This window comes from Pinus tabuliformis, chromosome 4_2 (assembly GCF_031772625.1).
Source record: "Pinus tabuliformis cultivar Carrire ecotype Pingquan chromosome 4_2, CPIR1, whole genome shotgun sequence".
In the NCBI taxonomy this organism is placed as follows: domain Eukaryota; kingdom Viridiplantae; phylum Streptophyta; class Pinopsida; order Pinales; family Pinaceae; genus Pinus; species Pinus tabuliformis.
In genome coordinates, this window is record NC_142304.1 from 576,271,342 (window position 1) to 576,296,743 (window position 25,402).

At 38.0% G+C, this 25,402-nt stretch overlaps 2 protein-coding genes across 3 annotated transcripts in view; both read right to left on the reverse strand.

Annotated features, from left to right (window-relative positions):
* Positions 1 to 4,845: 4,845 nt before the first annotated feature.
* LOC149170614 (uncharacterized) lies at positions 4,846 to 5,724 on the reverse strand. The gene is made up of 2 exons (XM_089423941.1): positions 5,644 to 5,724; positions 4,846 to 5,537 (listed from the first exon to the last, which is right to left on the reverse strand). Exons 1-2 carry the CDS (start codon positions 5,683 to 5,685, stop codon positions 5,130 to 5,132), a joined length of 450 nt encoding a protein of 149 aa, XP_089280067.1. The 5' UTR covers positions 5,686 to 5,724; the 3' UTR covers positions 4,846 to 5,129.
* Positions 5,640 to 25,402, reverse strand: part of LOC149170615 (uncharacterized) — a 71,068-nt gene continuing 51,305 nt past the window's right edge. The window contains exons 2-7 of one of the 2 annotated variants that reach the window (XM_089423940.1): positions 13,734 to 13,977; positions 12,056 to 12,200; positions 11,241 to 11,971; positions 10,106 to 10,416; positions 9,939 to 10,001; positions 5,640 to 6,149 (exon numbers count right to left, since the gene is read on the reverse strand). In XM_089423940.1, coding sequence (XP_089280066.1) covers positions 5,764 to 6,149; positions 9,939 to 10,001; positions 10,106 to 10,416; positions 11,241 to 11,971; positions 12,056 to 12,200; positions 13,734 to 13,977 — 1,880 coding nt within the window. In that variant the 3' untranslated portion in view covers positions 5,640 to 5,763. Of the gene's footprint in view, positions 6,150 to 9,938; positions 10,028 to 10,105; positions 10,417 to 11,240; positions 11,972 to 12,055; positions 12,201 to 13,733; positions 13,978 to 25,402 lie in introns of both variants that reach the window. The other variant, XR_016258999.1, reaches the window with a different exon arrangement.

Consider the following 25,402-nt stretch of genomic DNA (forward strand, 5'->3'; position numbering starts at 1 on the left):
TTTCTGTTTGATAAAAAGGACTGGAAGGAAAATAATCAATTGGTAGATTTTATGAGAACCACCACCTTAAAGAGATGCAGATTTTGAAGCCCTCTTCAAACTCCTCCGAATCTGTAGCGATATAGCTTGCCAATGACATGGAGGGTCGTGACGAACCCTATATGCCCGAAATGACAGACTTCAAATTCGCAAGAGACTGCTGAACCACGCATACGCAGACTCTGCCCTCATCACAACCCGTAACTTTCTGGAAAGGAGTTATGATCGGAGAACGGGGTGCCTCACGTTGGCTCTATGTGGTTCCATGGGGAATCCGTAGTTTGATGATATACATAAAACAAAAATACGACAACCCACCAATTATTATCACAGAGAATGGCATTGATGATCCGAATAGTCCTTTAATATCCTTGGACAAAGCACTGCAGGACACCAAGCGAATAGATTACCATAGGAACTACCTTTCAAATCTCTCGGTTGCCATCAGGAACGATGGATGCGACGTTGCTTACAGACGCTGAAATGGTGCTTTCAGATGTGTGAGAAGCAATGCAGGGATGAGAACGGGTTCAAATGCCACTGTATGTCAGAGAGCCACCAGAAGGGAAAGAAATCTACTTTATCAGTCGCCTGGGCAGCGCCACCAGCAGAATTTCAAGACATACAACACACCGTCATACAAGTGAATACCCTGCTCTTTAACAGCAATTCACCCTTGCTTGCAGCCGAGGAAGGAGTTGTTGAAGCTCGCTCTGCATCGCCTCTATCTGCTGCACATTCCCTTCGTTCATTCACCAAGATTTCGTGCTTTATTTAACTAACCAAGCGTATCGTGTGTCCCGGCATTTTGATCGATGAACAGTGCGTGCAATTAATGAAATGGGTTGAGAACTGGTCAACAGCGGTGTATAGATCTCTCCAACGATGAGGGGATATGGAGGCCAACAACATGGAGAGGGTAGAGGCCTGCAACGTATGGAGGCATGTTCACCGCAGATAAAATTAAAATCATGAGTGGGGAGACTTCATGAGAATGCCATCAGCCCAGCGGAGATGTGAATTGACTAAGCGGAAATTTGAGGAGGTTGAATGCAGTGTTGCAGAGTCTAATGGTTCAACAGTAGTAAGGCCGAGGAAGGAACTTCGAGACAGTAACATCCAAGAGACCATTGTTTTGAGGTCCAGCGAAAGTTAAACAATTAGTCCGATGGATCGGTTTAATTATTGATTTGACGCCGAGATTATCGTGCAGAGAGCAGCAACGTATGGAGAATTCAACCGAGTTCATGAAACAGCATTGTCAGTCGGAGATAGCGTTACTAGCGAAAACGTCCACAGTGACAGAGATGTCAGTCAGAAGTAGTGTTACCAGCAAAAACGTACACAGTGACAGAGATGTCAATCAAGAGAGGCAGCGGATTTCTGGCGGACAATGAATTAATGGAGCGTTACAGGTAATGGGCAGAAATGGCAGTGTGAGCAAGAAGTGTTTTTAATGCACACAGTAAAACGCTTTATAAAGTGGCAATTCTGATCAACTCGGATTAAGAGAAAGGCAGAACTGACATATATATAGAGACCACAAAACAAGTGGCTCAAATTGGAGCAGGACCAGCAATCACCCGCTCTGATACTATGTTAAACACACATGTGCAACAAGAATAATCTGAAAGATAAAACATGAGTGTATTTTTATTAACAAATGATATACATTTATAGTACATGTTCTGACCGTTGGGTTCCACATCCCAAAGTCTCTTGGACTCCTTTAATCTATTCGGCTTCCACACTAACCCATTGAGGATTAGGTGTCCAACAGAACTAGGTTGCTTGTTATTTTGGCCTTAAAATCATAACAAGATTGCATTGTTAAAATGCTTTTAGCACGTTTCCAAAAGAATATTTCGTATATCAACACCTGAAAATGAGGCCATATTTTAAAACCTAACATAAGCGAGAAAATGGAACGAATGAATGAACTACGACACAAATGAAATGAGACACCACAAAATCAAGAAGAGTGAATCGAGCAGCAGTGAAATGAATTGGCTTCAGTCTGTCACATCTCGGCGGATCGTAACCATACATCTACAGCACAGGATTGCAGGCACAGGTGTTGCTGCAGTTTGGTGAGTATTGCAAACACCTGATTCCATTATAAGCAAAACGTTTGAGAACAGGATGGAAGCAAATAGTTTTGCAAATAATCCTGATCTCATGCTTAAAAATATGTGAACTAATTGTTACACACCTTTGAAACTAAGATGATTGTCAAACAACAAAATGAACAGCTTGGCCCTACCACAAGAAGAATAATTCAATTACACAAAAATGAAACATAACTTCCCCCACCATAGCAGAAATAGTACTTGCCTGAAAAATGGAACCAGCCAGTAAACACCATTGTTGCCAATATGCAACCCATCAAACAATTTCTATTTAAAAAGCCTCACGAGACATACAGAAGCTCAAAACTCAATCTTGCTGCAGGAGCTTGAAGAAACCATTTGCTTCTAACTCATTTATAATAACTGGAATACTCAGAAGTATTACAAGAGACAAATCGGGCATTTAAGTGCTACAAACTCGAAAGAACAACTTGGAAGATCATCTGATAAATATCTGAATGCTTGGAGAGAAATCGCAAAAATAAAAGTCATTCATGATTCACCACAATCCCTGGACTGGATTTCATCCACACCATTCCAATCACACTACCTTGGATCCACAAATCTGCTTTGATACCATGTTGTCAGAGCGGCAGCTTCACAATGCAAAATATTTTAGCATGATAACTGGCACAGAAATCACCTCATTTCTGGCAACCTCCCCCAGAAGCCAGCAAACAATCAATTGCAGAAATTGCCAGACCTGTTTGCTCAGATTGCAATTCTGAGATTGTGTCGATTCAGAGGCACTGAAAACCCTAAAATTACAGTTTTCGGTTGCTGGGATTGTAGTTTTTGAGTGCTCAGATTGCAGCTCCTCGATTCCCAGTAATTTCTGCCAGAAAGGCAGGGGACTTTTGAGTGCGAATTATCCCACATTCAAAACATTAGAAGCATGAATAAAATTACCAAAAAACTAAAATGTGACTTGCAATATAAAGCCCCAGTATACACCTAACACAATATAAAGGCCCACCCATTGACTTACAGCCTTCCTTAGCCCTTATAAGTTATATCTTGTAAGTTACATTAATTTCATTTGACGTCTCAGTCACGTACACACTCTTCTAAGGATGTGCTCATTGCATTCCAGCAAGGAGTATGTGCAAAATCTGTTGCAAAGGGGGCAACGGCTAAAAGGCATGTTGATGTTGAAAGGGATGCACCTAGAAAGAGGGAAATATGTGCTTTGCCAATGGAAGATAAAGGATTGATGACCTCCCTGTTGGTTCGGGCCAATAACCTTTTAAGTTTGGAGGTCAAATAGTCAACGGGAATAAAAGCCTAAATTTAGTCTTTGTAGAAGATGATCAATATGGAAAATCTACTACAAAAGATGGCTCAGTATACGTTTCAAATGCTAGATCTCATAATGGGCAAAACAAGATGATGAAAACATTGTAGAGCTTCAAGAATGGCATAGACTTCATCTAATAAATTTTAAAGATATTAAAGTATCTCATTGTCATGGCAACTAGCAGAGAGGCCAGGGATAAAGAACTGCTACAATGGCAACAACTAATCGAGCCTAAGAGTTGGTCAAAGATCTTGTGGCTGGCAAAGACTTTAGAGTGCTATGGTTTTTAGGTGGACAGAGTGGCTTGTTTCATAGAGCTTACTTATTTGCATGCCTATGTTATTATAAGTCATCATAACTATTTTTGTCATGATCTCTAGTTAACATTTGCATACAAGGCACTACTTCATTTTTGTATTGTTATAGAACAACATACACTGTAAAGCATTTTGGGTTTTCAGTAAAATAAAATAAAATGAGTTTGCTGATGCAGTTTTTCTCATACAACTTCGAGGTCTTGGCAATCCAGCTTGTGAATTGTCTAATTGAAGACCATATGCCCATGAAAATGCAACTCAACCCTCTTAAATTCTTCATGCGAGGTTCCCGATTCAAAGTTGAGATTCAGGCTTACATAGATAATCAAAGACTAATGATATTATACTATTAGTACTATTACATAAACCAGACAACACAATCAATCCTGTCCAGTTATTTTGTCTCCCCTCGTGAAAATATATGGCATCCCCACTCCAAATGTTATTGACATCTTATTCAAAAAACATTTCACTTTCAGTCTCAAGTCAGAGAATGGTGACAGAGTTGATTGATGGTCAACTCTGAAGATATGGAGATCTTCCTATACTCTCTAAAAAGAGACTCACAATAAAGCTGCCCAGACTCACAATTATTTGTTCACTTTAATTATGACTCTTGAAGCATGAATACTCTGCAGAATTAACAATGAATTATTCGATATGCTATTTTTATCAAACTGGCTTTCAATTTGATTTATAGCATCTTTCGAACTTGGCTATACACTTATCAAATTGTCAATTTAGTATATAAAACGATGAAATGTTAAAGGAATGAGAAAAATTCATCTTACAAAGATATGAACAACAAAGATATATTTCTCTCATTCATACAGATTGCAATTAAGAATAACTGTTATCTATTCCTTGCCTGGTAAAATCAGATACAGTAGTCATACATTTCTTGACAAGTGAAATGCACACCTCATAATGGCTCATTTCATAGAAATTAATTCTGCAAATAGATTAGACAAGTTGAGGTTTTCTAAGATTCTCATTAATTAGTCCTCAACCCTCTTGAAAATTAGCAATAACGTATTGAACGATCTCATCTATATCTCCGGTATCTGGCAGCAGCATACAAGTAGCGCTCACAGTACAACAAACCTTTTCAATATGAAGGTTTCAAAATCCAAGAACTCCAGATGCTTATCATGCTTGAAAACAGCAACAAGAAGCCTTTGTAGAATTCTTCCAAATTTGCATGATATGAACCTTTCATCTAAATAATAGTACATATAAACTTTTGGATAATGGCAAAAGCACACAATCCATAACTGAAGCAGTTTGCATTTGAGTGGTATGCAAGCACTGCTTTCCTAAACAAGTCCCCAGCAGAATGCTTAGGCCTTAAACACTATCCCCATTTCTGTCACTGATGGGACTTGCCTTGCTTTCCATTTTCAATCCATTGACATCATTGTCCTGCTCCGAAGGATTGTTCTCCTCTACTGCAGGTGAGGTATGCAGAACTTCAACCCTGTGAAAGGAGGATGGTCTGGAGTGTGGTTTTTTTCTCTTGCATCTAGGAACATGTAGATCAAAAGGTAAGTGTATCCTGTTTGAAATGCTTTCTCCTACAGCTGCTGGGCTGACATCCTTCTCTGTTGCCCCTGTTGTCTGAGACTGAGATGCCCCTTTTCCAACTATGCTTTCAGCTTCAGTAAGTCTCTTAACTGGAGAAGGAAAATCCTGCTGCTGCTTTTCGTTCACCCCCATAACTGTAGTATGTTCCTTGTAAACCTCTTCATTTGTTACCTGTTCATCCAGCAGAAATTTATAACTCATTCTAATATAATTTTATTCTTCTACCTGAACAAACCAAACTTGAAATTAAAACTAAGGTAAAGCAGAAAAAAATTACTTCATCACTGGAGTCTTCCCTCTCTGGCTGATCTAATATCATATCAGTATCAAACAATTGGCACTTGGGGTATTCATTGAAGTCATGCTGAGCCGGTTCAACAAAAGATGAGGTTACATTTCATGACATAACCAAGTCGGAGTTATAAAACTTGGAATTGCGTTGACAAGAGAGATTAGGCTCCATTTGCAACTTCGAGCCTCTCTCAATTGGTGTTTCTACCTTCATTGAGTCAACTGGAGAGAAAACAGGGGCTTGGAACACCCCTTTTGAGGCCTTAGCTTTCAAGAAATTGTTTGAAATGTTCCTAGCAGAGTATTTCACAGCTTTTCTAGACTTATATCTGCTTAGTTGATTTTTCATCTTCAGCATACGTGATTGTAAAGTTTCAATTTGCCATAACAACTGCTCTACAGATTTTTCTCCATCCTTGGATTCTGTCCCTGTTAAATGATCCTTGAAATCATTCTCCTCTAATCTGTCGTTATTCACAGTACTTGTAACTGCTGTCCAGACAAGATAAAGGAAAAAATATGTAAATGCAAATTATAATTAAATTAACTGAAAATGCTCAACTCAAAACAACCTCAAATAGTGCATGTCAATGCAAAAATAAATGTATTTGTTACCATAAACAAACATTTAATAATCAAAACTAATACTGCATATCAATGCAAAAAGGTATTTATTGTCGTAAACAAACATTTAAGATAACAATTCTTTAAAAGCATGCAGCATATTATTCTTGCAATTTGACACTTACGATTTTTTCTTCAACTAAATAACAACGCATGCATATCAAGTAAACATTGTAAGAGAAAAACATACAAATAACTCAATTTTTAACATATAAAAAATAGGATTTTCTTCCACAGTGTGTTCTTAACACAGGAACAACTGGTCTTGAATTAGCAAGAGGACCATCCATAGGCAAGTCTATATAAAAGTCAACCTCAATGATCCAGGAGAACTTGTTAGTTTTACAAATGCCTATATGTCTATATTTAGACAGGGTTGGTCAATGTTCCACTTGAATTTTACTTCTTTTCTAATATTTTTGGTACTAGCTTATGTTGATATTAACGGCTGAATTGAATTGCAGGATTGTTCAGAAGAAACTGGAATCCAAAGAAAGAATTTACTTTGCAGAAAGAATACAAAGGATACAAACCATAAAAATAAGGTGCAAGGAATAGAAACTGCTCAGACCGTTTTCAACAAGAAATTTACATTCTTTCTGAAAGAATATGTAGAAGATGATTTCTATTATGTCATGTACATCCTTATCTCCAAAGGACACACTATGGTCCACTAGCATTGAATTTCCTGTTAAAGCTCTTAGGCTTCAAATACTGAGCTACCGAATCAAATGCATTAAAATTCAATCTAGTTAATTATGATTTTGAACTAAATGAAAAAGATGGTGAATTTACATAGAGAATACAATAAAGTATTATTTTAGTTCATTCCCAATAACCATTCATTCCTAAGTCACAGGACGGCGTTAAAAAACAACCATATGCATATGTCCATTTAAGCATATGCTTGCACTCTGCTATCTGTACGCATGCATCTACCACACATTTGAACTTTGTTAAACCAGATTGACTCATTCTCATCTGCATACACTCATTTAATCTTTTAACATCCACCTCTCACACATGTTGCAGATCAGAAAAGACCTTTTCCTCAGACTTTTCATTTGCCTTCCATCTTTCCAGGTAAAATACCAATCTATCCGAAGATGTTTTAGCAAAAATTGTCATAACATCGTCAGAGGCCGAATTGGATTGATTCCCATTATATCTTCCTGATCTTGCAACCTCAGGCCTATATTGGTTGCAACGAAGTGTAGAATCATGGTTAGACCAATCATGACAGCATAACCAACAGAATTCAAACTTACACGGGACCCTATATGTCATATGCATACACCCTTGATTTTTCTCGATTGGTTGTTTACACTTTAGACAGGGCTTGGAATTACTGAGTATCCAGTACACGCTGAGTGAATCGCTGTCATTAATTTGATCAAAACATTTTCTGACTGTGTCGCAGTCTATTGGACGATGAGATTCCTCTAAACAGTTCCAGCAAAATTTATAGGAGCAATTGCAGACAACCTCCTGACTTACATTAGAAACAAAGTCAACCTCCACACACTATTCACAATTGGGTGCCGGACACCATTTAACCATATTGTTTTGTTCAACATATGACCTCACAAGATGTTCTATATTTGCTACTATCTTCCTCGGATAACCCCAAAGAAAAAACCATATCTTCACTGACAACAACACGGCATGGTGGATCTCGATATGGACATTGTAAGGTGAGGCATCCTGCACCATCATCATTTATTGATGTATGAATATAAGCTCACCAACAATCTTGGCAAAATAAATGACGGCAGTACTTGAGTGCCTCCATGTCTCTGATGTCGTATTTATCAAAACATATCGGACAGGTAGTTAACTCCCTTTTTGCTTCATTGGTCTCATGTTTTCCGTTGGGCTGCAACAATAACCCCAAAGTATTTCTCACTTTCTCCTCAATTGAAAACCATTGGTCGTTCGCATTATTAGAATCCCAATAGAAGTGACGCAAAAGTATACCTGCCTCAGCTTCAGAGAAAAAGCACATTGGAAATGCTTTCTGCAGCATTGTGTCACACTCACGAATGTTGTTCAAACTTAAAATGGCGTAGCTCATACATCTGTTATTGGCATCATTGGTTGCTATGTCTAACGTGCTATAAGTTTTTAATTCTTCATCAATAATTTTTGTAGATTCATTTTCTTCCTCCCTAATTTCATCCTTAGCTGCCATATACCCACTTTCATTAGCAGTCCTATTTTCCATTGCAGTGAGTTTATGCTGTTTCTCAGCATTGTCCTGCTTAACTTCGATATTGTAATCTTTTGCAGAATGTGGTAATTCTTCTCCAGTATTCTGCATAGTCCATTCCTTTCTTCCATGATTTCATCCTCAGCTACCATATACCCACTTCGATTATCAGCCTCATTTTCCTTTGCAGTAAGAGTTTTCCCTTCCTTAGCATCCTCCTTAACTTCGTTATTATGTTCTTATGCCAAATGCAGTGACTCTTCATCAATATTCTGCATAACTTCATTTTTTTCCTCCTCATCTTGATCATCTATATCCTTCAACCAACCTATAGACATTTCTCTCATTTCTTGTAACAGTTCCTCTTGAGAGTTATAAAAATCCTTTGATTCTTTGAAATATATGTTCATGATTTCAAGACTAGAACATATAAAGGTGGCCTAACGTGGCTCTGGTCCAGCGGTTGAATGGCCAGAGGGTTGAACAGCTCTGATACCATTGTAGTAAACAAACAATGTTTTGTTTGTATTTAAAATGTGTTGTACAGAATGTATTGTAAATATATATATATATAAGATGATAGAATGATTGATTGATACAATGAGGGCCCTGCTTATATACTAGGCAAGGTGACCCTTCACAAATAGTCATGTCCTTTAGAACATGTCTCTTCAATTACTAATTATTATTTAACATATATGTATGTTTGTTACAGCTTGCCACAATAATAATCTGAGTTCAAAACGCAACAATCATGCTCCCCCTGATAAATTGATTGAACAATTCATTTTTAAGTCTGGTTTGCGTTAATCTGACAACACCAGTTCTGGGAGAATGGAAAGACAATGTTAAAACTTTCCCCGGTCTTTATGGCTAGAGAGGCCACGAACAAGTCCTGGGTAATTTTGATAGAATATATGCCCTTCAGTCACAGCATCATAGCCAAAGGTCTTCAGGATGTAAGCTGATCTTATAAATAATTATAAACTCTCCAGTCCAAAGGGAATTACCGACCAAGAAAAAACAAAGATACAGAAATATAAATTTTATAAAAAAATTGCCTGCTTGAGATTTTTAAATAATCACTTTGCATGATCTATGGATTCGCCTCACTGCACGCTTTGGTTGCACATCCTATTTACCTTCCAAAAATTATAACAGTAGTAGATACTACAAATTTTCATCCTAGAGAAAAATACCAATATTTAAAAGAATTTCACCATGGATGAATTTTTTCTCTTGGAAAATTTAGCACAGGAGAAATCCAAAAATTGGACATGAAATATTTATACGCTAAACTGGGGAAACCTATAAGACAATAGAAAATTAATCCAACAATAAAGCAACAACAAGTAATATGCTGGATTCATCAAAATAATTAAATATCAATATCACAGTTACAATAAAACACATCCCCATTAAAACATCAATTTCCAGAAACTGCTTACTTTTCATGCTGTTAGAATCATTATCAATTGAGACTCCATCCGCTTCCAATCTTTTCTTCTTCTCTGTAAGCAAGGTTATGTAGAAAAAACTAAGATGCTATATATATTGAGTCTGGACTTATTTCACAGAAAAAAAACAGTTCCAAAATAGAAATGCACTAGAGTACCATATAAAGAAGACAAGGGATGATGAGAGATATCCAAAGACAACTCCACCACATTTTCAACTTTCTTCCTTCGCCTGCGCTGCAAAATCCGGTGCCTGTGAACTTTATCTATTAAAGGGGAAGATCTTGCTGTAAATGCCTTCACAGCTTGCTGCTCATCCTTCCATGGCTTTCTTGCTTGAATATCTTCAAGTAAGTAGTCGTATTTGGAAGCCCGACATAAAAGTTCTCTAATCCGCAATTCAAGCCATTGGCAACGCCATTCAATATGGTGTCTATAATCTTTCCACTCAGGTGTCAATGCCTTCTTCCTATGATGAAAAAAGCAGCATTTAAATATTAACACCAAGCCACCTTGAAGGTAAAGGTACCAAATAAACAAGTGGAATTTATTAGGTCACATGTGCATATTTATAGATATGGAACATGAATATGATGGAATATATTATGGATTTATTTGGAGTGCTCATTACCTTACACATAGACTCAAACACATTTCTAACTTGCAAAGTTCTCATTGCATTGTTCTTTGTTTACTGTCATGGTAATGCTGTATTTACATTTCTATGGCTGTGTTGTTAAAATATATATTTAACTTCACATGTGCTGAATCATTTCATAATTTTTTGTTAACCCTGTAAACTATCTTTCATGTACATGTCAATAGATTGGATGGGCTGTATCTTTCCTTTGAACAGAGATTGATTCTACAATATGGTGACAATCCAGTAAATCTAACAAAATATTCATCCTTGTTTTCTTCCTGTGTTTTTTATTGGATAATTTTGCTTCAGCTTGCTCTTATATTTTGATGTAATTAGTCCACTATGACTCTATGCTCAGATTATCTTTTCAGCACACAACCTGTCATGCTTGGTTTCAAAACAATTCATGTTCCCATATCTCATAATATCCAGGGGGTTGACATTTATCACATTTCCTATTCTCTAAATAAAAGGATTAAATAAGTCACTCTAATTTTCTCAAAGATGCTTCTATGTATTTAGAAGAAGTATCTAAATATTGTTATTTGCTTAGCGACCACCTCTGCCTACAGACAGTTGTCTTCAAGTTCATATCAAAGTTCCAAAGCAACATAAATTGTTTCAAAATAAGATTAAGAATAGGCAAGTACCTCTTCATTAATCCACTTGCATCAACTTCTACAGAAGTTGCAGCTCCATTACCATTACGCAACTCTGATTCTACTTCAGAAGCATCACACATTCCAGAGCCTGGACCATCATTATCACTGTCAAATTCGATGTCTCCAAACGAACTTGAACACGCAGTGGCCTGCTCAACAGGATTGAATCTGATTTCATCTCCGGTGCATTTTAAAATTTCCACCATTGACTCATCTGTTTGTACTTGTAGATTAGCCTCAGACATATTATCAAATATAGTCTCAGTGTTTGATCTGTTCTCCTCCAGTTCTTCAACATAGACCATATTTTGTGTGCATGGCAAAGTAGGACCACAGACATATTGGAGGCTTTCATCTTCAGGGAAACCACTGGTGTCAGCGGTTCTCAGTAGGTTGACAAGCTTCTGATCAGGCAGATTATTATATTTCACAGGTAATACAGCTTTGGTAATTTCTCCTTTTTTTTTTGAAAAACTGCAATCTGCATCTTGATAAAGCATATTTCCTACTTTACGATGGCCATTGCTAAAAGCTTCAAGATAACAGGTGCTTTTACCCTCCTTAGTTTCATTTGGGAGACCAAAACACATTTGTGCTCTATCTGCCAACTGCTCAAGATATTTTCTACCCTGATATAATAAAGTATGTGCAGCATTCCAAATGCTAGAGCCTCTCTCTTTATAATTCATTCCACAGTGACAGATGTCTTCAAAGTCATCCTGCAAAATATCACAATTTGAGCTATAAAGAATTCAACAAATTTTTTCAAGACAGGCATATAATTGAAACTAGAGGAAGCATACCACAAATGATCTCCATGTTCTGTAGTCCTTAGAATGGATCTTATGACGCATATAAGAAAAGCAGATTGGTTTTCTAGGTGTCTTCAAATGATCTGGTCCAAAGGAATCTTCCAACGGATTGGAGAAAAACCCATTCTCATCCAGACTGTTCCAAATATTAAAAATACACCTCTATATTAGTCCTTAAGATGTCCTAAAATTGCGAATTGAAAATATTAGATAGATCTTCAGTTAGTGAAATTCCTATTAAAAAAATAGTTCCAAGACAAATGGGGAGAATCAATTTTTTTTTGTCTAGTATGATATGCATATATCCCATCCCATCCAACCAAAAATCAACATCCTTCAGAGGAAATATTCCCTAGACTGTGAATTGTCTTCTACTACCTTACCCCAATTGAAAGTTGTACGGCATATACTGGATGAAAAAGGGATCCACCATTTTTTGAACATTATAAAAAACCTAATACATAAATTATAAAAAATGTGACTTATGGCAAACAGCACGTCTGACACATGCAAACCATGCAAGAAGTTCTCTGGAGTCTGGAAGTTGGTTCAAGGATGATTACGATGCCTCCATAGCGTGAGTCACATAATCAAAGTTGGCAAATTTAAGACCAATTATCAGTAGAGATATTTGCTCTGTCCAGGCGTCTGCAAGAGGAATAAGAACTAAAATAAAAAGCCTTTTTTATCAACAGTGGCTCGCCGGCTCAGTGAAAGCCATGTGTTTTTATCACCCTCACCTGGGTTCAAGTCTATACAACAACATGCTTGTGCTCATGTGTGCCTGTGCTCACAAAATTGGTCGGGCCAGGTACAAGCGCTGGGCGACTTTGGAAGAACAGGTAACAGACACCCATGGCTTCTTAACTGAAAGGATTATGTAGCTCTGCATAATGTTTCTCTCCCAGTGTTGAATTTAAAATATAACAGTTGCCACTGGCTCATGTTGGCCAGAAGCTCAATTGAGTCAATTAAAAAGAGACAAACACAAAAAGGGGAAAAGAAAAAAAATAAAAAATAAAAATCTTTAGATGGAGAGATCTAAAAGTATCTACAACATCTAGCACACTGTTCAGAAAACTCCATAGCTAATAGAGCATCATAAATTGTAAATATAGCCTATTCTAAAAATGCATCAAAGAACAAACCTAGAACTTTAATACACCCAAAAGTTCAAAATTTTGAACGGTTTGGTCTGCAGCTGCAATGTCTTGCATAGTAAAATATATGTAAAATTAAAAAACCTAAAAAGTAACCTGAAACAAAACCCATCACTAAGCTATAACAGGCAAGCAAATCTTCAACATAAATACCAATTTGAAAAGATACACCAGGACAGTCCTGGAATATTTAAATAACTTCCTAACAGCTTACGATTGAAATCTTCTGCTGTAACACTTTACATTGAAGATAAGCAATACTATAGCTCCTATAAGAGATTTTAGCAAACAAATAATTAAGCTTATTCCAGTTGTCCAATCTCTTAAGCACAAACAAGAAGGGATTTATTAAACCATATTATTATAAGAATGATACAAGCCTGACATACTAAAAGAAATCAGCCTGGATTCTGGGATATTTGCATCTCACAGGAAACAAAAAATGTGATTCACTTCAATGAGGCACAGGGGTTCTCATCAACACTGGACACGGAGACAATTTAATTTACCTTACAAGCCCTTCCAGGATATCTTTTAAATGTATTCTATCATCCGCAGATAAGCCACTTTTTTGTAGCTCCTGCTTCCACAACCTTCCTTTATTATTTCCTTGATCTCCTGGATCACTACCAGTACAAACCTTATGAAACACATGCTCTCTCCGTCCACCATTTGGCTCTTGGCTGGCTGGCTTTTCTGGCTTCCCCAAGGTAGAAGGAAGAAAACCTTTGCCAACAACACCTTCTGTTACACCTGATGAGAAAAATTCACCGGGTTAGAAACACTACTAAGTTGACAAATAAACATAAATAAATGCTATAAGTTTTTTATCTCTAATATTTAAAGCGTTCTACATTTCTACTTGTGTTACAGATTTATTCCAAATCACCAACAATTGCTAGACCTTTTGACTCTTGAGTTTTCAGTCATCTGAAATATAAGTGACTTGAAAATGCATTGTACATGCTTCTTTTCCAAAAGAGACTAATGAAATGCTACTTTCACATTAATAACTCAATATAGCTCTGATTTACACACAAACTCCTGAATGAACCACGACCCACTTGATCTTTCACTTTATGTAGTTCTTTAACTACCATTTCCATTATTCAATATGTTGGGTGTTCCTTCTTCTCAAAGCCTGTTTTCCAAAGGAGAGTAATGAAATGCTCCCCTGCACATCAATCACTGAAGATAGCTCTGATTTACACAAAAATTCCTGAAGGAGCGACAACCCATTTGATCTTTCAATTTATGTAGCTTTTAACTCCCATTTACATTATCCAATATGTTGTGTGCTCCTCGTTCTCACTGGAAATCTCAAATTAATAAATGTATATCCATTTCAGACTAGCCTGGAAGATGGCCATCATATAAGCATGTTGTTAGTTGGAAGCATTTTTCAATTCTTGCTAACTCGAGATTCAAAAGTTTATCACTGTAGTGTAGTCACAGATTTTTCTTAATCATCCTTGGTTGTCAGATTGAACGAGAAAAACTCCGTAATTGTTTAATTATCCTTCATGTATCTACCTGGAGTTGACAACCATATAACCAAGTTGTTATTTGGAAAGTTTTTCTTAATCTGGGTAACAAAGCAGTTAACCACCATAGAAGTATGCTATCAGTTGTATTAGAAGTTTCTTTCCCAAATCTCCTTAGTAATTTAACAGAAACAATAGTAACTCCATAGCTGTCATGGTCCTTCAATGTATACAGACACTTAACAGCAGGTTGGTAATGGACCCATGTAAGTATGTATTTTGTCTATCAGCACACTGTAGAAAGGAATATTGTTGGATTTAAGACCTGGGCCTTATATATGCAGAATTGGATTAATATGTTCTGGTTTATCAGGAAAGGAATGCCCAAGCATAGGATTAATTTCAACATCTGAGAAAAAGAAGAACACACAATTCAAAACTAATAAAATAGGTATTCCTTTTAGGCCAAGCAATTTCAGACCTTATGGAGAACAGAAAAAAGTAATTTATGACAACAATTCAACTAACTGTTAACACCAAATCTGCCCATGCAAGTTCTAGTGTTAAGTTTTGTTAAAATTGGCAACTAGGGTCAAATTGCACTTCGAACACAGCTCATTTGATGGAGATGATTATTGCATTGAATTCCTCTTTTCAAGAGAACCAACATCGACCTAAAGATCATCAAATTTGGAGTGCATGGTTTGACCGTGGTTGACCAAACTGTTTTGGAGAAGTATGACTTCTGTTGACTTTCTGCTTAGGGCTGATTTCACTGCTGTTGACCAAGGTCAGAATTAATTTTACAGGGTTGTTTTGACAGTGATTTGACAAGTCAACTTTGACTTATTTTTGTACTCTCTCTCTCTCTCTCTCTGCTGAACATTTGATATAATAATAAGAAGAATTGATCAAAGGGTTTTCCCCATCTTGGGGTTTTTCCCTGGCATTTGCCAAATCTGGTGTTCTCTTGTCTTGGCTTGTCTTCTGCATTTTATTGTTCATGTTCTATCTATAGTTATTGTCAATGTGATTTATGATTAATGTGATTGATATTGGAAACTAGTTTGGAAATTGTCATTGGCTTGCTAAAAGGACATTGAAGTAATTGTGCTAAGCATAGAACATACCATTGTTAACTAAAATTAACATGGTATCAAAGCACAAGTGAAAAGAAAGCCCAAGCAAGAGAGAAAAGCAATCACTAAGGAAGATCAGTTGGACAAGGACAAGTCTCAATGGCTTCTACATCTTACTTCAAGACGAGGACAAGCTCAATGACAAATATGACTATCATGCATGGAAGATGACTTTGGACCTCACTTTGGAAGAGCATGAGGTATTGTACTATGTGCAGGGAAAAGTGGTGGAGCCTCCTTCAAATGCACCGGCTGCTGCCAAGACAACGTACAAAAAAGGTGAGGTCAAAGCAAAGAAAATTTTGATTGACTCCATTCAAAAGCATTTGGTTGACATGCATGGAAGATGACTTTGGACCTCACTTTGGAAGAGCATTAAGTATTGTTACTTGTACTATGTGCAGGGAAAAGTGGTGGAGCCTCCTTCAAATGCACCTGCTACTGCTAAGACGACATACAAAAAAGGTGAAGTCAAAGCAAAGAAAATTTTGATTGACTCCAGTCAAAAGCATTTGGTTGCCTATGTTTCTGATTTGGGAACTTCTAAGGAAATATACGATAAGCTAGTTGGGATGTTCAAAGTGAACAATGCAAGTCAAATCCTCTTTCTCAAAAACAAGTTGAAGGATATCAAAATGTAGAATAAATCAAATCAAAAATGACTTTCTATTTATTGGAGAAGTTATTATTGATAGGGAGCTCACTCTCATTGCACTTGGAGGTCTTTCAAGACCATGTGATGTATTTACCACCATCATTCTCAACAACAACAAGATACCTGGTTTTGATTAATTATTTGAGCCTATCCAATACTACTTCATGAGAATAACTCAAATCAAAAATGACCTTCTATCTATTGGAGAAGTTATTGCTGACAGGGAGCTCACTCTCATTGCACTTGTAGGTATTTAAAGACCATGGGATATATTTACCACCACCATTCTCAACAATGACAGAATACCTGGTTTTGATGAATTATTCGCTAGATGCACTCAAGAAGAGACAAGGATGATGGAAAGAGATAAGTCCTCTAATGGAAATGAACCTTCTACCTTCTCTGCTCATGCAAAAAGAGAGAGTAATAATTGTCCAAGGAGACAAGGTCAAGGATTCAAGGTAGGAAGAAAAGGAAGGTACTACAATTGCAACAGGTTCGGCCACTATGCTAGAGAGTGTCATCACAAGAAGAATACTCCAAGGGATGATGACAACAACAACCACAACAATTTCAAAGGCAATGGCAATCAAAGGAACAACAGGTTCAACAACAAAGGAGAGAGGAATGCTCTTGCTACTCGAAATAGAAATGGTCGACCTCCCAAGAGGACAAGAAATGCCTAAGTATGATGAAATTAATGTTGTAGAAAAACAAGATGAGTTTTATCTTATTTTCGATCTATCTACTACCTCTCCTCTGGATACGTTGGATCATTGATTGATTGATCGTGAAGCCTCAAGGCACTTCACTAGATATAAAGAGGCCCTCTTAAATTTGGTTGAAAAGAAGACTAATTTGAAGATCATACTTGGAGATAATGCCACATACCCCGTGAAACGGATAGGCACTGTCACTCTTCACTTGAATCAAGGTCAAACCATTCAATTATAATATGTATTGTATATGCCCGATTTGAGGAAGAACTCAGTGTCTATTCACGATGGAAGACAAAGCCTTCAAGTGATCCAAATTGGATCCTAGAACACTCTCAAGTTTTCATGAACTCCTTAAAAATCATGCCAAGGTTTCAAATTCTTATAAAGATCAAGCTTATTGGAGATATCCTCGTAACAGTTGCAATTTGTGATCAGCGCGGAGCAAAGAGGACCCTCGGTCAAACGCACAAACCGTCTGCCCATGGTAACGCGCGCTGCCAAAAATTAGCAAAACCAGAGGCCAATTCAAGAAACGGGGGTCGCTAATCGCATATCGCAAAGCAAACCCCTCAAAGAAGGAAAAGCCCCGAGTGCCCGGACCCGAAATAATGGTAAAATACGAAAAAATAGCATTCTGATATAAAGAGGCCCTCTCAAATTTGGTTGAAAAGAAGACTAATTTGAAGATCATACTTGGAGATAATGCCACCTACCCCGTGAAAGGGATAGACACTGTCACTCTTCACTTGAATCAAGGTCAAACCATTCAATTATAAGATGTATTGTATATGCCGGATTCGAGGAAGAACTTTGTGTCTATTTCATCAATGGAAGACAAAGGCTTCAAGTGATCCAAATTGGATCCTAGAACACTCTCAAGTTTTCATGAACTCCTTAAAAATCATGCTAAAGTTTCAAAGTCTTATAAAGATCAAGCTTATTAGAGATATCCTCGTAACAGTTGCAATTTATGATCAGCGCGAAGCAACGAGGACCCTTGGTCAAGAGAGCAGACCATCTGCCCATGGTAATGCGCGCTGCCACAAATTAGGAAAACCAGAAGCCAGTTCAAGAAACGGGCGCAGTTTCTGATATGCGATTAGCAACAAGTCGCTTGCTAATCGCATATCGCAGGGCAAACCCCTCAAATAAGGAAAAGCCCTGAGTGCCTAGACCCGAAATATTGGTAAAATACGGAAAAGTAGCGTTCTGATTCCATCAAAAGCGAGATCCCACAAAAAAAAGGGCAGAACATCGGAAGGGCTTCGAGCGATAAGCAGTTTCAATCGAGTCCCGCCCGATGCCACACAATGGGTGCCACGCCTCTAGCGGAAGAGAGAGAAAACCGCTAACATCGGGCGGATAAACATCATGTTACTTATCCGCCCGATATGGACGATGACCGTTGGATTTGGAGGCTCCAAATCAATGTGTAGGAATTTACAGGGTAAGTTCCTCAGATAGAACACCAAAGGACACCGCTCACAAACAGATCACAGATCAATACACCAGTATTTTGACGTGGTTAAAACCCTCAAAGAGGGAAACAGTCCACGGCCTAAGCCAACGCAGCCACTTCAGGCAATTTATTAATAAAAGAATGAAAATTTACATATGCTTCTCTCATAGACGGATTACCCTACAAATGACCCTCCATGCTCTTTAAATAGAGATCACGGACCAATCGGGTGTTAAGCCATGGATCAAGTGTCGGTAATACCGAGGAGAGAATGAACCGTCGGACCACTACATATCGTGACCATCGGATTGTAAGTTACAAAATGTACATAGTAAAGAAACACACTTTACCTAATTGTATACTAGACCAAGTTGTACTTAACTATTTCCTATATGTCAGAATATCCTAACATCCCCCCTTAAGAACAACTTGGGATAGGATTGAAGGATTTACAAATATGACACAATAGGAGAAGGAAGGAGGCACTAGAGCCTATCCCCCCTTAGTGACAACTTCCTAAACTCCAACCATAAATCGAAGTTTAGTGAACTTCGCCTCTATGACAGCCTTTGTAAAGATGTCTGCAGCTTGATCATCTGTTGAACAATATTGCACTTCAAGAACATGGTTGTGAATGAGCTTTCTGATGAAGCGCATGTGCAGTTCAATGTGTTTTCTGCGCTGATGTTGGACTGGATCTTTGCATAGCTGAATGGCACTTTGATTATCACACCAAAGTGTAGTCGGATGCTGCTGTTGAAAGCCAAACTCTGACAGGATCTGACGAAGCCACAGGGCTTCCTTACTAGCTTCTACGGCACCACGATACTCTGCTTCTGCTGAAGAAAGAGAAATGGCACCTTGTTTCTTGCAAGCCCATGTAATAGGTCCTGAACCAAGAGTGAACACATAACCTGCAGTAGACTTCCAATCATCAGGGTCACCAGCCCAATCGAAATCAGTGAAACCAACCAATAGAGGCACTGCTTCAGCACTGTAATGAATCCCCATGCAAGAAGGCAGATTTAACATCCATCTTCCCATTTGAAAGAAGCAGCAAGGGAAAGAACAAGGTGGATAGAGTTCATTTTGGCAACAGGGGAGAAGGTTTCAGTGTAGTCAATGCCTTCAACTTGTGAAAAACCCTTAGCAACAAGATGAGCTTTATGTTTATCAACTTTCCCATCTGGTCCATACTTGGTTCTGTAAACCCATTTGCATCTAACAAGTTTTCATCCCTTTGGTAGAGGAACAAGATCCCATGTATCATTTGCCAATAATGAATGATATTCTTCATTCATAGCTGCTTCCCAATCTGGATGGCCTGAAGCTTCTGCAAAGGTGTCAGGATCATAATTCACTGAAGCTTGAGCCAGTAAGGAAGAGGCTCTATCGAGCTGAGAACGTGTACGTCGCTGATCTGTAGGATCACCGGCAAGATCACCTGCTGCATCTCGAGTAGCACAGACCCATTTTGGAAGCTGAGGAGCTGAAGGAGGATCCTGAGAAGGTGCGGGAGGAGTTTCATCCTCGCTTTCATCATCTGAAGAAGAAATATTTTCAAACGTAGAAGAGATAGGGAGAGGTGGCACATCCGCCGAACTAGGCTCGCAGGCCGATATATTTTCAGCAAACTTTACATCTCTTCTAATGATAACATTTTTGGACTTAAGTGGAATAAGTCTATATCCTTTGACATCTTCAAAATATCCAACAAAAATACATTTTTCACTCTTAGGTTTTAAAGCTTTATGTTTCTCATCTGGAATATGGGCCCATGCTTCACTTCCAAAAACACGAAAGTGACTTACATCTGGTTTAATTGAGCTCCATGCTTCTTCTGGAGTGATATTCTTTAAAACCTTAGTAGGAGTGCGATTTATTATGTAATTTGCACAGTTAATTGCTTCTGCCCAATAATTAAGACTAAGTCCTTTAGATTGAAGCATACAATTAGCCATTTCCTTTAAGGTGTGATTCTTCCTTTCAGCTACACCATTTTGTTGTGGAGTATATGGAACAGTATGTTGCATTTGAATTCCATTCTTAGTGCAAAAGTTGATGAATGTGTTTTTAACATATTCTCTGCCATTATCAGATCTTAGCTTAAGAATTTGATGTCCAGATTGTTTTTCAACAAAGGCCTTAAAGGCCAAGAACATGTTAAATACTTCACTCTTGAGTTTTAAGAAGTATACCCAAGTGCGTCTGGAGAAATCATCAATGAAAGTTAAAAAATACTTGTAGCTAGAGAATGAAGCAACTGGAAGTGGACCACATAAATCACTATGCACAAGCTGTAAAGGGGCTAAGGCGTGCCAAGAGGCACGTTTTTCAAAACTGTCCCGATGATGTTTTCCGAGTACACATCCGGAACAAACACCATCTCTGCAAGATACCATTGGAAGACCTGTCACCATATTTTCTTTACATAGATTCTGAAGAGAGCGATAGTTTAAGTGACCAAATCGCTCATGCCAAAGTTTGCTCACTTCATCATTATGAGCAACAAATACTGAGGGAAGATTTGATGACCCAAAGTTGTGAAACTTATACAACCCTGTAGAATCATCAGCAATGCCAGTAGCTAAAATCTGTCTAGGATCATCTGCATCCCGAGTAGCACAGACCCATTTTGGAAGCTGAGGAGCTGAAGGAGGATCCTGAGAAGGTGGGGGAGGAGTTTCATCCTCGCTTTCATCATCTGAAGAAGAAATATTTTCAAACATAGAAGAGATAGGGAGAGGTGGCACATCCGCCAAACTAGGCTCGCAGGCCGATATATTTTCAGCAAACTTTACATCTCTTCTAATGATAACATTTTTGGACTTAAGTGGAATAAGTCTATATCCTTTGACATCTTCAGAATATCCAACAAAAATACATTTTTCACTCTTAGGTTCTAAAGCTTTATGTTTCTCATCTGGAATATGGGCCCATGCTTCACTTCCAAAAACACGAAAGTGACTTACATCTGGTTTAATTGAGCTCCATGCTTCTTCTGGAATGATATTCTTTAAAACCTTAGTAGGAGTGTGATTTATTATGTAATTTGCACAGTGAATTGCTTCTGCCCAATAATTAAGACTAAGTCCTTTAGATTGAAGCATACAATTAGCCATTTCCTTTAAGGTGCGATTCTTCCTTTCAGCTACACCATTTTGTTGTGGAGTATATGGAACAGTATGTTGCATTTGAATTCCATTCTTAGTGCAAAAGTCGATGAATGTGTTTTTAACATATTCTCTGCCATTATCAGATCTTAGCTTAAGAATTTGATGTCCAGATTGTTTTTCAACAAAGGCCTTAAAGGCCAAGAACATGTTAAATACTTCACTCTTGAGTTTTAAGAAGTATACCCAAGTGCGTCTGGAGAAATCATCAATGAAAGTTAAGAAATACTTGTAGCCAGAGAATGAAGCAACTGGAAGTGGACCACATAAATCACTATGCACAAGCTGTAAAGGGGCTAAGGCGTGCCAAGAGGCACGTTTTTCAAAACTGTCCCGATGATGTTTTCTGAGTACACATCCGGAACAAACACCATCTCTGCAAGATACCATTGGAAGACCTGTCACCATATTTTCTTTACATAGATTCTGAAGAGAGCGATAGTTTAAGTGACCAAATCGCTCATGCCAAAGTTTGCTCACTTCATCATTATGAGCAACAAATACTGAGGGAAGATTTGATGACCCAAAGTTGTGAAACTTATACAACCTTGTAGAATCATCAGCAATGCCAGTAGCTAAAATCTGTCTAGGATCTCTTAGGTCCTTAATTACAACATCGTGAGGTGAAAATTCAACGATTTTACCTTCACCTGAATGAGTTATCTGATATACAGATAGAAGGTTGCAGGATAAAGTTGGAACACATAATACATCATTAAATTGACCATTGTCTATATGAACAGTTCCAGTCCCTACGACACTAAGAGATCTATCATTACCAACATATATATTTTTGGTGTTACAATCATTTAAAGAAGAAAACATGGCTTTGTTTTTGGCCATGTGATAAGAAGCTCCAGAATCAATGAGCCACTCATGCGAATGAGAAGAAGAAGATACATTTAGTGCATATCCAGACCGAGATGCTTGACAACCACATGCAGAAAGTGCCATTCCTGAAGATGAAGTTGAAGTTGAAGAGTGCTCCAAATGGATGTTATGCTTCTTCATTGCTGCTTCCAAGGCTTCCATCTTCTTAAAGCATTTGGATTCTACGTGGCCATCTCGATTACAAAAGTTGCAATCTCTATCAGTCTTCTTCCCTTTGTTTTTATTTGTCTTATCATTTTGTTGAAATGATTTTTCATTTTGAGGTTGAAATTGCTTTGGACCCTTGTTTGGTTTAGGACCATTCTTTTTAGGATACAACTTCTTAGGATTCTTTGGATTTGGTTGTTGCGGGGCAGCTAACGCTTTCTTAGAAGAGTTTCCAAGATGAAGAAGACCAAGGTGTAAGAGTTTTTCTTGTTCTCTTATTAAAGAATCACAAAAGGAATCAAAGGAAGGGGACTTGTAGGTTTGTCCTTGAGAAATGAAGATGGAAACAAACACAGAATAGGCTGGTCCCAACTTAGTAAGAATGGAGTAGATAAGGCTACTATCTTCTTTCTTAACCTTAACACCTTCCAAGAGAAGTCTAAGGGTCTTGAACTTGGACAAAAAATCTTCAATGCAAGAAAAATTACTGGGGTCCAATGTAAGCAATTCATTTTCAAGTTGATGGGCTTTAAGTTCATTTTTAATTCCAAAGACTTTAGTAATCTGTTTCATTGCTTCATCAGGAGTATCAAGTTCTGCAATATGGAATCTAAGATCTGGAAAAATAGACATCCCTATCAACCCACGTGCTTGGTCTTGTCTATTTTCCCATTTAGCTACCTTGTCTTCATCTTTCGGTTTGGTCTCTTGGCCTGTGGCTATTCTGTAAAAACCTTTACTTCTAAGTAAATCCACAATGTAGGACCACCATTGGAAGTAGTTGGTGTTGTCAAGAATAACTTGGCATGGACTTTCCATTTTTTTAAAAACTGAAGCTGTAGATGCTGAAACTAAATGTTGCAATGGAAAGATCTCGAAAAATTAGGCTGTTTCAAAAAAAAACGGTTCTGAAAACGGCTTCCGGATGAGGAAGTTATGGCTTTTTGAAGAAAATTTAATGAAGTCGCCGACAAAGTGCGGGAATGTGCGGAAATGAAAAATCCGCCCCCACAAAATGGAGACTTGAACCCAAGACCTCTACTCTCATAAATTAACTTTGGACCAAGTGAGCTATACAAAAAGTTTGAAAGAGAGAGGGGGGGTGGTGAAGCTTTGGGTTGTGTGCTTGCTTTGAGAAAGCTCTTTTTCCCTACAAAACAAAAAACACAAAACCCAACACGAAAATACAAAAAAAACGAACCTTACGACTCGAAGTTAGCTTTAGCCGGAAACTAAATATTTTTCTCAATGTTTCTGATTTTCCGAGATCACACTAAGGCGCAGCGGAAAAGAGCATACGCATGAGAAAAATCCTTCCTTTCTGTTTCTGATTTGCCCAGATCGCACAGAGTCGCGGGGCAAAGAGCATACACAGAAATGAAAGGTTCAGATCCGGTAATAAAAAAGGCTAAATAAACCGAAACCGAAATAAACAGAGAGAAAATAACTGTAAACTGAAAATAAACATAGTAAAGAAACACACATTACCTAACTCTATACTAGACCAAGTTGTACTTAACTATTTCCTATGTGTCGGAATATCCTAACACAATGGCGGAGACGCAATCTGATAAATGACCAGATTTGACGAGGTTAACAGGCAGAGTTGTATAGGATTTGAAGTCCGATGTTGACGATGCATTGGCAGAAGGTGATGTTCGCAGGGATTCCTGGAGTTAACGGAATAAACAGTCGTTTTGAAAACATCCAAGAGAACTAACACTCAGTTCGTTATGAAATAGGTGGCCACCTCCCTGTGAGGCATTATACAGTGATGATTACGTAGAACAGAGGGATTCAAACGGACAAAGGCAGGGGAACCGGAAAGCCGGGAAGCGGAAACGAACAATCAGAAAGCAGATTGGCTTTAAAGCCACGAAGCTGACAGAGAAAGGGGAAGAGCAGTAGTTAGACGCAGAAAGCTAAGAGCAGAGAGAAGAAGCCGCGCTGACCTGCAGAAGTAAAGGCAGCATCGAGCCAGAGTTAAGACAGAGCCAGATAGAGCCAGGGAGTCCGTTTACTCTAGAGAAGGCTTGAGGTTCAAGCGAACTCCTCTATATATGCCTATCATGTATGAGTCTCAGATTGGGCTCATACTACTGTGACCAATAAAGGTCGAGTTTCAGTAAAGAGAGTCTGTGTACTCCAGAGACTTGGGGAATCCAAGTACAGTTTTACTGATTTGTATCTGTTGTGTAGGACTCGAATTGAGCTCACTGTTGTAAAAACTCTACTTTGAAAACATAATAGAGAGGCCACCAATGAAGGCTGGACCGGAAGACGTAGCCTATGAGTATTAGGTGAACTCCTTATTAAACTTGTTGTGTTTATATGTTTGTCTGTTATGTTTTCTTTAACTGCTTCAGTGTTTGTGTATTTCGCAATCTTATCAATCTGTTGCATAAGATAACATAGGCACATCCATGCACATGAGTCTATAATACCTTATTAATTGTGTTGGATCAATTCCAAATCAAGTGGTATCAGAGCTCTAGGTTACTAAGGTTAGAC

What these genes read in the sequence shown, in the direction of transcription:
- LOC149170614 (XM_089423941.1), bottom strand. Translation starts at nt 5,685, where the DNA reads ATGATATTAGATCAGCCAGAGAGGGAAGACTCCAGTGATGAA. An exon ending in GGGAAGACTCCAGTGATGAA is followed by an intron (nt 5,538 to 5,643) that starts GTAATTTTTTTC and finishes CTGGATGAACAG; the next exon opens with GTAACAAATGAAGAGGTTTA.